The sequence below is a fragment of the Choloepus didactylus genome, chromosome 16 (assembly GCF_015220235.1).
Source record: "Choloepus didactylus isolate mChoDid1 chromosome 16, mChoDid1.pri, whole genome shotgun sequence".
Classification (NCBI taxonomy): Eukaryota; Metazoa; Chordata; class Mammalia; order Pilosa; family Megalonychidae; genus Choloepus; species Choloepus didactylus.
The window spans coordinates 59,133,608-59,151,176 of NC_051322.1; the positions used below are offsets into that span (position 1 = coordinate 59,133,608).

The window sequence follows — 17,569 nt, forward strand, 5'->3', positions numbered from 1 at the left end:
AGATGCAATTCACATAGCATACAATTAACCATTTTAAAGTGTACAGTGTACAATTTTGTACAACCAACACCAGCCATAAAAAGGAAGTATTAATACATGCTACAACTTGGATGAACCGCAGAAACATTGTGTTATGATGTATACAACCTATTTCAAGTATTTAGAAAATTGATAGATACCTAGAGAGTTGGATTTGTAGATGGATAGATAGCTAGAATGATATAGCAAATATGACAAAATGTTAAAATTGGTGGATCTCGTGGTGGTGGTGGTGGGATGTTGGTGTTCTCTGTATGGGTTTTATATTATTTTTTCAATTGTCCTGTAAGTTTTAAATTATTTCAAAGTACGTTTAAGAAAAGAACCCAGCATTATGCTGAATGAAAGAAACTACAAAGAAGAGGCCACATATTGTGTCATTCCTTTTCTGTGAATTATCCAGAACAGGCAATCAGTAGAGACAGAAAGGAGATTGATTAGTGACTGCCAGGGGATGGAAGGAGGGAAGGAATGGGGAGTGATTTCTTAATGGGCATGGGGGTATTCTTCTGGAGTAATGAAAAAACTTTTAAACTGAAGAGAAGTGATATTTGCACAACATTGCTCTTAATGCCTCTGAATTGAACATGTTAAAATATAAAATAGTACCATATCAAATTTCATACTCATAACTCTTGAAAAAGATCTCTGGAATCCTGCAAGCATTATAATTTTTTTTTTTACAAATTTTGTGGTATATTTTTTATTTACTATACTGCACAGATTAAGACTGTACAGTTTGTTGAGTTTTGGCATAGGTAAACATCCATGAAATCACCATCCCAATCAAGATAAAGGACATTTCCATCACCTCAAAACTTCTCTTGGAACCTGTTTAAGTCAATCCCTAACCCTATTCCAGGCAATCACTATTGTGTGTTTTATCACCATAGATTAGTTTTGCCTGTTCTAGAACTTCCATGTAAGAGGAATGATACAGTCTGTATGATTTTGTGCTTGACTTCCTTTACCTAACCTAGTACTTTGAATTTATTCTATTTTATTACAGGAACGAAATGTTTGTCACCCCCCCAGTAGTATTGCATTGCATGAAAACACAATTTTTTTTTATAATGCAATTTTATTGAGATATATTCACATACCATACAATTTATCCAAAGTATAGAATCTTTGGCTCACAGTATCATCACATAGTTGTGAATTCATCACCATGATCAATTTTAAAACATTTTTGTTACTCCAGAAAAAGAAATAAAACTAAAAAAGAAAACCCAAAACATTGCATACCCCTTATCTCCCCCTATTATTGACCCCTAGAAACACTTTCTTTTTTATGTATGTGATGAATAGATACGGATTTCATTCATACTTTGGCTGTTATTTGTAAAATGAATATAAACATTCTTGTACAGTCTTTTGGTGGTCATATATTTTCATTTTTCTTGGGTACATACTTAGGGGAACTTTTGGGTCTTAGGGTGGGTATACGTTTAACTGGTAAGAAACTGCCAAACTTCCAAATTCTTTGTTCCATTTCACCCCATCAGCGATTTTATGAGAGTCCCACATTGTTCCACATCCTCAAAACTATTGGATATTGTTAATTTTTTTTTTTATTTTAGCCATTTTGATGGATTTGTAGTGGTATCTTCATTTTGATTTACATTTTCCTGATGACTAATGATGTTAAATACTTTTTTTTTGGTCCTTTATTAGGAGTGTCCAAGTGTTTTGCCCATTTTTAAATTTGGTTGTTTTTTAATATTGAGGTTTTTTTAAAACATTTTTTTATTGTGAAATATATATACAGAAAAGTGATAACTTTGAAAGTACAATTTAACAAGTAGCAAATTTCAATGAATATTATAGGTTACGGTTCCACACTTTCAGTTATTTCTTTATTGTGAAATATAACATATATACAGAAATGTGATAACTTTCAAAGTATAATTTAACAAGTAGCTATAGAGCAAATTTTGAAGCATGTTATATTTTACAGTTCTACCATATCAGTTATTTCCTTCTAGCTAGTCTAGTACCCTAGAAACTAAAAAATATATATGTATTTATGTAAAGATTCAGTATTTGTAATCCTTTGTTAAATCCTGTCTTGTCAGTTGCTACCCCTCTTGCTTGTTTGATCACTGGCTCAGTCTTCAGGGATCTGGGCAGTGACCACCCTAACTTGTTCACATTGAAAAGGGTGTCAACATTATGGGGAAGGGGGATGCATCTGGTTAATGTTCTTGGAGAGGCTGTTGCCTCTGGGTTTTGGGACTTAACCTGGCTTATGAACTATGCCAGTTTGAATATATTATGTCCCCCAGAAAAAGCCATATTCTTTAATGCATTCTTGTGGGAGCAGACTTTTTAGTGTAGATTGGGTTGGAAACCTGTTGGTTCAGTGTCCATGGAGATGTGATAACTCTGATTGGATAATTTTCATGGAGGCATGGCCCCACCTGTTCAGTGTGGGCCTTGTTTAGTTTACTGGAGCACTATATAAGCTCAGACAGAAGGAGCTCACAGGAAGCTCGAGCTGAGACAGAGATTTTGAAGACGGCCATTGGAAGCTGATGCAGACATTTTGGAGAACGCCATTTTGAAATGCAACCTGGAAGCAAGCAGATGCCAGCCACGTGCCTTCCCAGCTAACAGAGGTTTTCTGGATGCCAGTGGCCTTTTTCCAGTGAAGGTACTGTTTGTTGATAAACACTTGATGGTCTTAAGACTGGAACTGTGTAATCAAATAAACCCCCTTTTAGAAGCCAGTCTGTTTCTGGTGTTTTGCATTCTGGCAGTATTAGCAAACTAAAATGGGAACACTCTGGGGGATGTAAGTTTCTGAAAAGTAAACTTAGTGAGTGAAACTTTGATAGAGTCTCAGATAGGGACCGATCTGAGGTATTCTTTAGTATTTTCGGACTACTGTTCGTTTGGGCTTGGCATACTGTGGGCATTTGGTATATGTAACAGGAGCTTGCATAAGAATAACCTCCAGGATAGCCTCTTGACTCAATTTGAAATCTCTTAGGCACTGAAACCTTATTTTGTTACCTTTCGTTTCCCCCTTTTGGTTAAAAAGGCATTTTCAATCCCTTAATGCCAGGGCCAGGCTCATTCCTGGGAGTCATGTCCTACGTTGCCAGGGAGATTCACACCCCTGGGAGTCATGCCCAGATGGGAAAGGTAATGAATTTATTTGCAGAGTTGGGCATAGAGAGAGAAAGGCCACATATTAGCCACAAAAGAGATTCTCTGGAGGTGACTCCTAGGTGTAATTATAGGTAGGGTTAGCCTCCCCTTTACAGCCATAAGTTTCACTAGAGCAATCCTCAAGATTGAGGGCTTGACTTATTAAGTAGGGGGTTCCTAATTTCACATAACATATATTCTGTCCCAGATAAACAATCAGTGTCTCATGTTATCTTCACTTGTGTTCTAGTTTGCTAATGCTGCGGAATGCAAAACACCAGAGATGGATTGGCTTTTATAAAAAGGGGGTTTATTTGGCTATACAGTTACAGTCTTAAGGCCATAAAGTATCCAAAGTAACACATCAGTAATCGGGTACCTTCACTGGAGGATGGCACATAGCGTCCGGAAAACCTCTGTTAGCTGGGAAGGCACATGGCTGGCGTCTGCTCCAAAGTTCTGGTTTCAAAATGGCTTCTCCCAGGACATTCCTCTCTAGCAAGCTTGCTCCTTTTCAAATAACATCACTCACAGCTGCACTGCGTTCAGTCTCTCTGAGTCAGCACGTTTATATGGCTCCCCTGATCAAGGCCCACCCTGAATGGGCAGGGCCACGCCTCCATGGGACTGTCCCACCAGAGTCACCACCCACAGCTGGGTGGGGCACATTCCAAGCAAATCTAATCAGCACCAAAAGTCTGTCCCACAAGACTACATCAAAGATAATGGCATTTGGGGGACACAATACATTCAAACCGGCACAACTTGGTTGTACATCATAGTCACTCTCAATTTTAAACAATTATCATAACCCAAATTACCCCAAAGTTCTTATCAGCCCCTGGTTATTTATCTCTATTATTAGTGTGGTATTGGTAAGGTATTCCTTTTAAATATAGTTTATAATATGCAAGATGTATTTTTTCCCATATACCATTCTTTTGTTAAACTTTGTACCAGTGTCATACCTCAGAAGTAGATCATGCAAGCACTTGTGGGATACATGCCTATAAACAATCCCATTCAATTATGTTCATCTTTATTGGGACACTGATACTTTTAATTCTAATATCACTACTCCTATCCATTCCCATACCTTTTAAGTTCACCCTCATTAACATGTCTATACATATTAGGTTATCATTCCCCCTTCACTAGCTTTTTCTGTCTCTGTGTCCCGTATATTCTGTATTGTAAGACACTAATTTTACATTGTTCATGGAGTTCACATTAGTGGTAACATACAGTGTCTCACCTTTTGTGTCTGACATTTCACTTAGCATTATGTCCTCGAGGTTCATTGATGTTGTCGTATGTTTCAGGACCTCGTTCCTTCTTATTGCTGCATATTATTCAATTGTATGTGTATACCACATTTTGTTTATCCACTTATCTGTTGAAGGACAATTGGGTTGTTTCCACCTTTTGGCAATTGTGAACAATGCTTCTATGAACATTGGTGTGCAAGTGTCTGTTCGTGTCACTGCTTTTAGACTTTTGGATATATATACTGAGAAATGAAATTGTCGGATCTTAGGGTTACTTGATATCTAGTTTTCTGAGAAGCTGCCAGACTGTCTTGCACAGTGGCTGTACCATTATGCAGTCCCACCAGCAGTATATAGAGTTCCAATTTCTCCACATCCTCTCTAGCATTTGTAGTTTTCTGTTTGTTTAATGGTAGCCGTTCTTATTGGTGTGAGATTGTATCTCATTGTGGTTTTGATTTGCATTTCCCAGATAGCCAGTGACGATGAACATTTTTGTCATGTGTTTTTTAGCCATTTGTATTTCCTCTTTGGAAAAATGTCATTTCATATCTTTTGCCCATTTTATAATTGGGCTATTTGTATTATTGTTGTTGAGTTGTAGGATTTCTTTCTGTATGCTGGATATCAGTCTCTTATCAGATACACAGTTTCCAAATATTTTCTCCCATTGAGTTGGCTGCTGCTTCACCTTTTTGACATAGTTCTTTGAGGTGCAGAAGCTTTTGATATTGAGGAGTTCCCATTTATCTATTTTTCTTTTGTTGCTTGTGCTTTGGGTGTAAGATCTAAGAAGCTACCTCCTATTAATAGGTCTTGAAGATGTTTCCCTACATTATCTTCTAGTAGTTTTATGGTACTGTCTCTTATACTGAGGTCTTTGATCCACTTTGAGTTAGTTTTTGTATAGGGTGTGAGGTAGGGGTCCTCTTTCATTTTTAGGGTTTTGGATTTCCATTTCTCCCAGACCCATTTGTTGAAGAGACTGTTCTGTCCTAGTTCAGTGGATTTGGGGGCTGTTCCAGTTTGCTAATGCTGCCATTATGCAAAATACCAGAAATGGATTTTATAAAGGGGGTTTATTTGGTTACACAGTTACAATCTTAAGGCTATAAAGTGTCCAAGGTAAGGCATTAACAATCAGATACCTTCACTGGAAGATGGTTAATGGCGTCCAGAAAACTTCTGTTAACTGGGAAGGCATGTGGCTGGCGTCCACTCTGGAGTTCTGGTTTCAAAAGGGCTTTCTCCCAGGAAATTCCTCTCTAGGCTGCAGCAGCAAGCTCCTTCTGTCTGAGCTTCTTATATAGGACTTCAGTGATTGAATTAAGAGCCACCCTGAATGGGCGGGGTCCATATTTCCATGGAAATGATCCAAACATTTCACTCACAGTTGATTCAGTCACATCTCCATGGAAACAATAAAAGGATTCCAACCTAATCAACACTAATATGTCTGGCCCCACAAGATTGCATCAAAGAACATGGTGTTTTGGGGGACATAATACATCCAAACCGGCACAAGGGCCTTATCAAAAATGTTGACTGTACATCCTGAGAGGGTCTATTTCCAAAATATCGATTTGATTCCATTGATCAATATGTCTATCTTTGTGCTAGTACCATGCTGTTTTGACCACTGTGGCTTTATAGTAGGTTTTAAAATCATGAAGTTTAAGTCCTCCCATTTTGTTCTTTTTTTACAATATTTATAGCAATTCGAGGCCCCTTTCCCTTCAAAATAAATTTGATAACTAGCTTTTCCAAGTCTGCAAAGAAGCTTGTTGAAATTTTGATTGGAATTGCATTGAACCTGTAGGTCAGTTTGGGTAGAACTAACAACTTAACAATGTTTAGCCTTCCTGTCCATGAACACAGAATATCTTTCCACCTATTTAAGTTCTCTTTGATTTCTTTTAGTAAAGTTTTGTAATGTTCTGTGTAGAGGTCTTTTACTTCTTTGGTTAAGTTTATTTCTAGGTCCTTGATTTCTTTTAGTTACTGTTGTGAATGAGTTTTTTTCTTGCATATATCTTCAGTTAGGTCATTTCGATTATGTAGGAACGTTACTGACTTATGCACATAAATCATGTATCCTGCCACTTTGCTCAATTTATTAGCTCAAGTAGCTTTGTTACTGATTTCTCGGGATTTTCCAAAAATAAGATATCATCTGCAAATAATGCAGTTTTACTTCTTCCTTTCCAATTGGATGCCTTTTGTTTCTTTGTCTTGCTGGATTGCTCTGGCTAGACCTTCTAGCATAATGTTGAATAATAGTGGTGACAGTGGGCATCCTTGTCTCATTCCTGATCTTAGGGGGGAAGGCGTTCAGCCTCTCACAATTGAGTCCTGTGCTGCCTGTGGGTTTTTCATATATGCTCTTTATCATATTGAGGACGTTTCCTTCAATTCCTACCTTTTGAAGTGTTTTTATCAAAAAAGGATGCTGAATTTTGTTGAATGCTTTTTCAGCATCTATTGAGATGATCATTTGATTTTTCCCTTTCAATTTGTTAATGTGTTCTATTACAGTAACCACTCTTGCAGCCCTGGAGTGAACCCCACTTGTTTGTGGTGTGTGTTTATGTAATGTGTCTTTGGATTCTATTTGCAAGTATTTTTTTGGGAATTTTTGCATCTAGATCCATTAAGGAGATTGGCCTGTAGTTTTCCTTTCTTGTAGTATCTTTATCTGGCTTTGGTATTAGAGTGATGTTAACTTCATAAAATGAGTTAGGTAGTGTTTCTTTTTCTTAAATTTTTAAAAAGAGTTTCAGCCGGAATATTGTCACTTCTTTTTGGAAAGTTTGATAAAATTCCCCTGGGATGCCGTCTGGCCCTGGGCTTTTATTCATAGGAAGCTTTTTAGGAAGCTTTACTTGTGATTGGTTTGTTGAGGTCTTCTGTTTCTTCTTGGATCAGTCTAGGCTGTTGATGTGTTTCTAGGAAATTATCCATTTCCTCAATTGTTTAGTTTGTTGGCATACAGTTGTTCATAGTATCCTTTTATGATTTTTTAAATTTCTTCAGGATCCACAATAATGTCTCCCCCTCTCATTTATGATTTTATTTGGTTCATCTCTCTTTTTGACTTTGTCATTCTAGCTAAGTGGTTGCTAATCTTGTTGATCTTTTCAAAGAACCAACCTTTGGTTTTATGTATTTTTTTTTTTTTTAATTTTTTGTTCTCCACATCATTTATTTCTGCTTTAATCCTTGTTATTTCTTTTCTTCTACTTGCTTTAGGGTTAGTTTACTGATCATTCTCTAGCTTCTTCTGTTGTTTGGTTAGGTCTTTGGTTTTAGCTCTTTCTTCCTTTTTGATATATGCATTTAGAACTATAAAATTGCCTCTTAGCACCTCCTTTGCTGCATCCCATAAGTTTTGATATATTATGTTCTCATTTTCATTCATCTCTAGATTTACTGATTTCTCTTTCAATTTCTTTTACCCATTGATTGTTTTAAGAGTATGTTGCTAAATCTCCACATATCTGTGAATGTTCTGGTTCTTTGGTGGTTATTGATTTCTAGTTGCATTCCATTAGGTTAGACACAGTGCTTTGAATAATCTCTGTCTTAAAATTTTTCGAGACAAGTTTTTGCCCCAACATATGATCTTTCCTGGAGAGTGCTCCCATGAGCGCTACAGAAGAATGTGTATCCTGGTAATTTGGGATTTAATGCTCTGTATAGTTTCCTTATTGGTCCTCTTTCTGGTTTTTCTGTCTATAGAAGAAAGTGTGGTGTATTGAAGTTTCTCACTATTATTGTAGAAACGTCTGTTGCTCCCTTCAGTTTTGCCAGTGTTTGTTTCATATACTTTGGAGCACCTTGATTGGGAACATAAACATGTATGAGTGTTATTTCTTCTTGGTGAATTGTCCCTTTTATTAGTATATAGGGTCCTTCTTTATCTCCTATGACATCTTTGCATTTAAGGTCTATTTTGTCCTATATTAGTATAGCTACCCCAGCTTTCTTTTGATTGCAGTTTGTGTGGAATATTTTTTTCCACCCTTGCAAATTCTTCTTTATGCTCTTCTAGGGTCTTCTTTATGTCCTTTTTATCCTGAACCATAATATTGATATTTGCATGTACTTCTTTCATTAATTGCTCCAATTTTGTGTGTCTTCTGGCTTTTTAATTTGTTCATTTGGATTGTCCATATTTTCTCTATCCTTCAGGTGCATTGTATTTTTCTGCTGGCTTTGGGCATTTGCTTGTCTTGATATGGTTATTTTGGGAAGTGCAGAATTAATTGAGTATGTATGTATAATTTGGTTTGCTGGAGTGCAGTTTCCCTAACCTACCAGCAGGTGGCACTCTCAAGTAGGTCTTCCCTGATCTTCTGTGCAGTGGGTGGAGTCCAAACCAGGTGAAGAACCAATCAGTGCACCGGATCCCCTTCTGCTCTGGGGAATCTCCATCCTGGGGCTGCAGTGTGGGTCCTGAGCAGGGAGGCAGGGAGCCTGATCAAGGGCATCCTGCGGGTGGGAAGTGGGCCCTGTCTGCCAGTTCTCTGCCTGCTTTGTGCCCACAAGTCTGGGGTGTGGGAGGGTCTTCTAGTTGCCGGTATGACACCTCTCCCTTCCCCGCTTCTCACTGTTGCACAGCCCCCACCCCACTTCCTTGGGGGGAGGAGATCAATCACTGCCTGCTGGTTTCCCTCATGGGAGCTCCCAGCCATCTGGCTGTGGAGAATCACCTCACCCCCATCAAACTGTCAAGGTAGGTGGATGGGAGTGAAGAGTCCCTGCTCACTCCCATGCTTGGTGGGGGTGGGGTGGGAGTGGGGGTTGCTGTCCAGATGGGGAACGCACTCTTCTCCAATTTTGTTGGGTGTCTCCCCACGTATTGTGGGGGAACCTCTGTGGCCAGTCACACACCAGAACTGCAGTCCCTGGTGTCCTCCGGCCCTGTTCTAGTTACTCTGATGGAGGAGAAGCCTGTCTGCTTCACCTATTCCACCATCTTCCTGGAAGTCTTCAGTGATTTTTATATTTGTGCACTTCATGTTGTCCATCATTTCCCTAAGATCCATTTCAAATTTTTCTATTTTTTTCACCATTTATTCTTTTATGCATTCATATTCAATTTTCCTCTCCTCTAGTTTACTTATTCTTTCTTCTGGTTCTTCAACTCTGCTGTTGTGTGTCTCTAGGATATTTTTAATTTGATAACAGTATCTTTTATTTCCATAAAATCTGCTATTTTTATATTTATGCTTTCAAAATCTTTATGCTCTTTTAGAGTCTTTTCGATGTCGTTTATGACTTTAGCCACTCCATTGAAGTTGTTTTGGAGATTTGTGTGTAGTTTTATTAAATGCTCCGTTTTTGTGTCTCCTCTAGCTTTTTAATTTGGCCATTTGGCTTGCCCATATCTTCTTGATTCTTCATGTGCTTTGTGATTTTCTGATGGCTGTGGGGCGTTTGCTTATCTTGATAAGGTTATTTTGGGAAATGCAGGATTATTTGAACATTTTTGTATATATATTTTTTTGCCGAGCCACTGCTTGCTGAAGTGCACTTTCCCTGTCTTCCTAGCAGATGGCCCTCTTGAGCCACCTCTCACCCTCATGTCAGCTTGCCCCCAATTTCTGTGTGCTGGATGGGGTCCAGACCAGGTGGAAATCCAATCAGTGCACCAGTTCTCCATGTGCACTGGGGACTGTCAGCCCTGGGAGTGTGGTGTGTTTCCTGTGCAGTTCGGCAGGGAATGTGCTTAAGGGCATTGTGGTTCTGGTGCTTCCCAGGCCTCCAGGTGGATCACTCTTGGCCTGTGTGTCTCACCCTCCAGCTCAAACCTGCCCACTCCCTGCCTGCCACGTGCCTGCAGGCCTCCAGGGTGTGGAAAGGGCTCCTGGTGCTTCCATGTGGCGCCCTCGCCTATCACTGCCTTTTTCAAATGCACACCACAGACTTGCATGGAGGGAGAGTAAATATGGTCAACACTGGTTTGCTGCCTTGTGGGTTCCCTCATGGGTGCTCTCCTCCATGTATTATCTCCTCAGCTAATTGCTGACAGGGGTAGAGATCTGCTTCCTCCCCTGCTCGGCGGTCATTTCACTATGGCCAGCCCTTGGCGGCAGTCCCGGCTGAATAAACTCGCCCTGTCCTTTGAGAAGCAGTTTCTCTACTTTTTTGTCCAAGTCCCCATCATGTATCTTAGAAATCCCTCTCTGGCTGCTTATATCCTGAAACCGCTGTCCTGGGCAACACCCCCTTCCCGCTACCCAGTTCTTCATGGAGGAGAAGTTTGCTCTGCCTCACCTATTCTGCCATTTTCTGAGAAGTCTATTATTGAGTTTTAGGAATTCTTTATGTATTCTGGATGAAAGACCTTTTTGTATTACATGTATTGCAAACATTTTCTCCTAGTCTGTGGTTTGCATTTTTTTTCTTTTAAAAAAAATTTTTTTATTAGTGCAGTTAATAGATTTACATAAAAACCATGCAGAAAGTACAGAGTTCCCATATTCCCCTCCCCCCAGATTTCCCTATGAATATTTTATATTAGTGTGGTAACTTTGTTACAATTGGTGGAACAATTTTATATTATATATATGTTATTAAATCATTATATATTATATTAGGTGTAGTCTGTAGTTTACATTGTTTCACTTTTTGTGGTGTATACTTCTGTGGGCCTTTTAAAACTTTATTCTGGTAACATGTATCTTTTTTTTTTTTTTTTTTTTTTTTTTAGTACAAACATCTCAGCAACAGCACATATAGGCAGTTGCTGAGGGCATAGGTGCTTTATTGGGGGTGGGGATTGGGCAGGGGATAAGGAAGGCTGATGGGGAACAGTCCTAGCTGCCCCTGACAATGGGATATGTATGTGGGGTTCTCTGGCCAGGCCCTGGTCCACATGGGAAGACACTAGTCAGTCACAGAGTCACGGGAGCACCACACAAGCCTGGCTGTTTGCCTGGGAAACACACACAGGAGCCTGGGGCAGGTCCCCTGTGCATTCATCATTAAACTATACATGATGAGGCTATACATGAGTTAATTACAAAAGAGTCATATTTACAAAAGTCTGTACACACATTTGAAAAACTCACAAAATTGTCATCTATATATCACAAGTTGCTAGGCCAAAATATTAAAAATGGGATATTATACATTTCTCTTCTCAATTCTTTTCAAAAGGATTAATATTTTTAAAGCACATATGCTACTCTCCTTAGCAGCCCAGTCCTCCTTTAGCCACCAGAGGTCTTGAGCCATGAATGGGCCTGGCCAAGGGACAGGGCCCAGGGATGGGGCAGGGAGCCAGCCCACAGTGCAGAATGCTGGAACACAACAAAGGGAAGATGTCTTTGGCTAAAACTTTGGCATTAAATTAAAAAAAGGCAAACAGGATGAAATGTGCAGCCCCCAGCCAGGTTGGGACAGAATGGGGGCACAGGTAGGTGAACCTGAAGGCTCCAAGAGGGGTAAAAACCAGGCCTGGGCATGTACCTGGATGGTAGAAAGCTGTGTTTCAACCAGTTGGATCTACCTACTGGGCCTGGCAGGGAGCACGTGCAAGAAAGGAATGGAAAAGGCAGGTGGGCCACCTTAGCCACAGTAACTAAAGTGGATGTAGTGCAAATGTCACAACCGAGTAAGATGGACATGTAAGGGTCATGTGGCAATGTGAGGCCAAAGGCAGGACTCCTTGTCCTCGTCCTGGATGACTGAGTTCTCAACCACAGAAAGAACCCCAAGTTTCCCCAGTATGTGGGGAACAGGGTTGCCATAGAGGAGACAGGACCCTGCCTCTTACGTTAGTCAAGAGCTCCTGGGTCCAGGTATCAAGGCTCAGAGTTTGTGCTTCTCCGTGTCGTCTGGTGCTGGCAGGCTGAAGAAGACAGAGCAATATCCGGGCCCCTCACCCCACAGCAGAGCACCTAGCCCGAGCCCCACTTCAGAGCATCACAACTGCCCTTCAACACTGGCAAGAAGTCCAAGAAAACCCACAGGGGGCACACCAAAGCCCACTGAGCAGGATATGATGCACAGTTCCCTGGGGTAGAGGGGCATGAGTGGTGATGTTCCTAGGGGAGCTCCGCTGTTCTCAGGTGGGCACCAGGCCTAGGAGGGCCATACAGGGTCACTGAGGCAATGTGGTTGTTCTGCATGACCTCAAAGATCATCCGCTGAAGCCCAAAGCAGAACGTGGACCCAAATGGATTGGTGTTGTTTGGGGAGGATGACCTGTGTAGGACAACGGGTTTCTCCACAGGGTGGCCCAGGAGCTCCTGGATGTTGTCCCACTTGCTGTAGGTCGTGCATGTTTCTAACTGACGATCTGCATTTTCTTTTTTTATGGCCAGTGGGATCTTGAACTCACAGCGGTGATAAATGTTAAAATTATAATGCCCAGGGTAATTGGTATGTAGGACAAACTTCTTCACTTTGTGTGTATTTGCATCAAAGAGGATGTCCACCCCAAGAGTAAAGTAGTTAAAAAAGTACTCATTGCACTTGGATGGAACTTGCTTATGAGGGGAAGGAGAATGAATTTTCATCTTGTCTTCTGATTTATAGAAGACCTTGTGTGGAGAGCCAAGCATGCTAAGAACACCTTGGCAAGAATCGCCAAAATACACCGAACGTTCAAATACCCGCATCTTGGCATCTGCTAATAAGCCAGGTCCACAACCTGCAGCAAGCAGACGAAGTCGTAAACCTGAGGGTCCAGCTCCATCTCGAAGAACATCTACACTCTCAGCATACACATTGCCCAGGAAACAGCTCAGGGGCATCACTGGAGCCTTGGTATCCTGTAGGCTGTTTCCACTGTAGATATACATTCGTTTCACAGTTGCTCCGTGGGGTATCTGGAGAGAAGCTAGGCCATGGGCAAAATTGGGCTCGTACTTAGGAGCCTCAGTCCATGAGTCTAACTGAAAAGAGAAAGACAGTCCTCTGAAGTTGAGATGGAAGAGCTGCTCAGCGGAGTTGTACACTCCAGGATGGGTTGCGCCGAAAGACTGGTCAATCTGCTCAATGGTGGGAGCTATGGCCTGAGAGTTAAAATGCACTCCACAGTATTTTAATTTTACTTTAGTCAAGTCATATACTTCAATCACCTTAAGTCTCTGATTGAAAGCATCAAACAGTAGTTTGATCCCATCCTGAGTCAGGTTAAGAATGAGGTCATGGCTTAGAGGAGACTGCTCACTGTAGAGAACCTGGACATTTTTGATGATGCGACAGTGCTTCTGAAGAATGGCCACTGCCTGAGCTAGAGGCATTCCCAGCGTGAATTCCCATTGCTCGTTCCCCAGAGAGCGTTCTGGCACCACCTCCAGATCCAGCATTGGCTCGGCTCGCCGGGCCGGGGCGGCCTCCCTGAGGCAACGCAGACGGAACCGGTGCTCACCGGCAGCAGCCGGGTCGGCGGAGGGAACGGCGGCGACAGGAGCAACTGCGGCAAAACTGGCGTTCTGGGCCGTAAAGTGTCTGGTAACATGTATCTTACCTAAAATTTCCCATTTTATTCCCTTCAAATATAAAATTCAGTGGTATTGATTATATTCATGATATTATACTACCATCACCACCATCCATTAATAAAACTTTTCCATCATCCCAAACAGAAACTTTATATTGATGAAGCATTAACTCCCCTTTCCCCGTCTCCATACTGCTTATAGTAACCTGTATTCTAATTCCTGACTATGGATTTTCACATTCTAATTGTTTCCCTAAGTGATATCATAGAATATTTGTGCATTTTTCTGGCTTATGTCATTCAGCACGATGTCTTTAAGGTTCATCTGTGTTGTAGTGTCAGAACTTCATTCCTTTTTATGGCTGAATAGTATTCCATTGTATATATACACTGCATTTTGTTTATCCATTCTTCTGTCAATGGACACTTGGGTCGCTTCCATGTTGTGACAGTTGTGAACAATGCCAGTATGGCATCGTTATGCAAATATCTGAGTCCCTTCATTCAATTCTTTGGGGTATATATGCAAGTGGGATTACTGGATGTTATGGTGATTTTATAATTTAACTTTCTGAGGAACTGCCATGATATTTTCCACAACAGCTACAGGAGTTTATATTCCCGCCAACAGTGAACAAGTGTTTCTGTTTCACCCTATCCTTGTTAACACTTACCTTCCATTTTTTAATAGTAGCCACTCTAGTGGGTGTAAATAATATTTCATTGTGGTTTTGAGTTGCATTTATTTCCCTGATGGCTGATGACGTTTAGCATGTTTTTATGTACTTATTGGCCATTTCTATATCTTCTTTGGAAAAATGTCTATTGATGTTCTTAGCCCATTTTAAAATTGGGGTGTTTGTCTTTTTATTGTTCAGTTGTATTTCTTTGTATAGTTGGGATAGTAAACCCTTGTTATAGATTTGTGATTTCCAGATATTTTCTCCCATTCTGTAGGTCTTCTTTTCACTTTCTTGGTAATGTCCTTAAATGCATAAAATTTTTAAATTTTTATAATGTCTCAGTTATCTCTTTTTTTCTTTTGCTGCCCACATTTTTGATGTAAAGTCAAGAAATCATTTCCTTAATACAAGATCCTTAAAATGTTTTCCTATGTTTTCTTCTAGTAATTTTATTGTTTTACTTCTAATATTTAGATTTTGGTTCCATTCTGAGTTATATTTTTTATGCGGTGTAAGGGACGGGTCCACATTCATTCTTTTGCATATGGATATACAGTTTTCCTAGTACCATTTCTTGTTTGTTTTTTTCTCATTAACTTCAAATTTTATTTTCATTACATTGGATTCGGTGAAGGGAAGGGATGCTGAATGAATGCATTGATCTGCGATATTCTGGAGGTGAAGCTATATAACTAACTTAGAACAAGGGGTTCAAGAGAGTGTTGAAAGGGAAAATCAAGTAATGGTCACCCAAAAAATTACTTGCATATTGTTTAAGAACATACCTCAAAAGACTCTGCACAAAATCCCATTAATAGCAGATAATACTGGGGAGTAGAACAGGAAGAGAAAAGGCACTTCAGAGGTAAAAATATTATACTTTAAAAAAATTAGTCTTCTAAATTTATTGGAAAAGTTTTTTTTTATGACTCAGCTTTTGAAATTTATCCTGTGATAAGTGAAAATTAGAAACATATGCACTTCATACTTATGGGACCACTGAGAATAGAGCTCTCAGTTCCATCATCATGAGCTTCTCTGTGTTAATAATGTCTTCACCAAGCTCTTGGGATTTGGTCCAGTGGCAACATCGAAAGCAGTCAGTATACCTAGTTACACTTCTTTACAGTGATACACTCTGGGTCACTTTGTAAACATGAGCTTTTTCAGTTTTCAGTCCAGTTTTTCTGATCCTTAAGGAATGCCTACTGCAACACACAAAAGGGATGAGTCTCTAAGCCTTAGGAAGACTGTGTTTTTTAGTTTTGGTGAAAATGATGATAGAAGCAATGACATCACTTTCCTATGTAGTCAACAGAATCCTATTGCAGGGTCATTCCTGGGAGTAAAGAATCCTTCAGTGAGGAGTACAGCAATAGATCATTCACTGTATTAAAAATAAAAATGGCCAAAGTGTACCTTCTTGGAACTATCGTCTCCTGTGCTTTGCAGTTAAGACCCATGAATTAACTCCATTGAAGGGTGAATATTTCTGATGATGTCAACTTTTCTTAGGTTATCTGCAAATATATATCTTGCCTTGTGATCCCCTCCAATCTCATCATCTAGCTTCTTTCCTCAGGTGATCTAATACACTTTATTTCAATGTTTTAAGACTCTCTGCTACACTATGATTCATTTTTTTTTACTGAATCAAAGACTTTTATTCTTCTGCCAAATACAACTTTGATTTCCATTTACAGTTATTTTACTTTTTTTAAAATTCTCAGTCCAGTTACATTTTTATTGACATTAATTTCTGTGCATACATAATGTTACACAAATTTGTAAATGGATAAACTAATTTTTGATACACAACCTAGTAAGCTCCTAGAAAGTTATTTTTTAAAGAAATTGGTATATCAAGTAGATAAGAAGTATGACAAATATCATATAACTCAGAGCTGCTTAAATTGACCAGAATTCATATTTTTAAGCAAAGTACACACACCAGCACATTGAAGATACAAAATTATTTTTTAAGGTAAGAACAGTAAGTCAATTGAAAAAAAGTTGTGAACCATTACACTTCTAATACACTGAAAAACCTAGAACATAATGATTCATTTTTATATCTATATCTTGGTCCATTTTAAAGGTGGGACTGGAAGTTGTCAATGTCCGTTTTATTTTATTGAATGTAACTATAAATATTTTGTAACGCAGTCCTGCCTTTTGTGGGAATGATCTGTGTGCTGGTTTGAATGTATTATGTCCCCCAAAATGCCATTATCTTTGATGTAATCTTGTTTGGGCAGATGTATCAGTATTGATTAGATTGTAATTCTTTGAGTGTTTCCATGGAGATGTATCCTGCCCAGCTGTGGGTGATGACTCTGATTGGATAATTTTCATGGAGGTGTTGCCCCACCCATTCAGAGTGGGCCTGAATTAAATAACTGGAGCACTGTATAAGCTCAGCCAGAAGGAGCCTGCTTGCTACAGCCAAGACGGACACTTTAAAGAACACACTGGAACTGAGAGAGGAACTACAACTTACAGAGACATTTTGGAGACGGCCTTTGAAAGCAGATTTTTGCTCCGGAGAAACTAAGAGAGGACAAATGCCCCCAAAGCAACTAAGAGTGGCATTTTTTGAGGAGCTGAAGTCTAGAGAGGAACGTCTTGGGAGAAAGCCATTTTGAAAGCAGAACTCCAGAGCAGACACCAGCCATGTGCCTTCCCAGCTAATAGAGGTTTTCCGGACGCCATCGGCCATCCTCCAGTGAAGGTGCCCGATTGTTGATGCGTTGCCTTGGACACTTTATGGCCTTAAGACTGTAACTGTGTAACCAGATAAACCCCCTTTTATAAAAGCCAATCCGTTTCTGGTGTTTTGCATTCCGGCAGCATTAGCAAACTAGAACAATCTGTTTTAAACATTTTAGCCTTGGGTCTTCCCATCCATAACAATGTGGTAGCTTTATAAACTTGCCTCTGGAGATATTTAATGCTTTTGTATTTGC

General features: G+C 39.8%; 2 protein-coding genes across 6 annotated transcripts in view; one reads left to right on the plus strand and one right to left on the minus strand.

The window, feature by feature from the left end:
* LOC119511085 (N-acetyltransferase ESCO1-like) overlaps positions 1 to 17,569 on the plus strand; it is a 78,669-nt gene that overhangs the window by 16,863 nt on the left and 44,237 nt on the right. The window lies entirely within an intron of this gene.
* Positions 11,559 to 13,875, minus strand: LOC119511088 (UPF0183 protein C16orf70-like). The gene is made up of 2 exons (XM_037805510.1): positions 12,605 to 13,875; positions 11,559 to 12,321 (listed from the first exon to the last, which is right to left on the minus strand). The coding sequence occupies exons 1-2, from the start codon at positions 13,784 to 13,786 to the stop codon at positions 12,166 to 12,168; spliced, it is 1,338 nt and encodes a 445-aa protein (XP_037661438.1). The 5' UTR covers positions 13,787 to 13,875; the 3' UTR covers positions 11,559 to 12,165.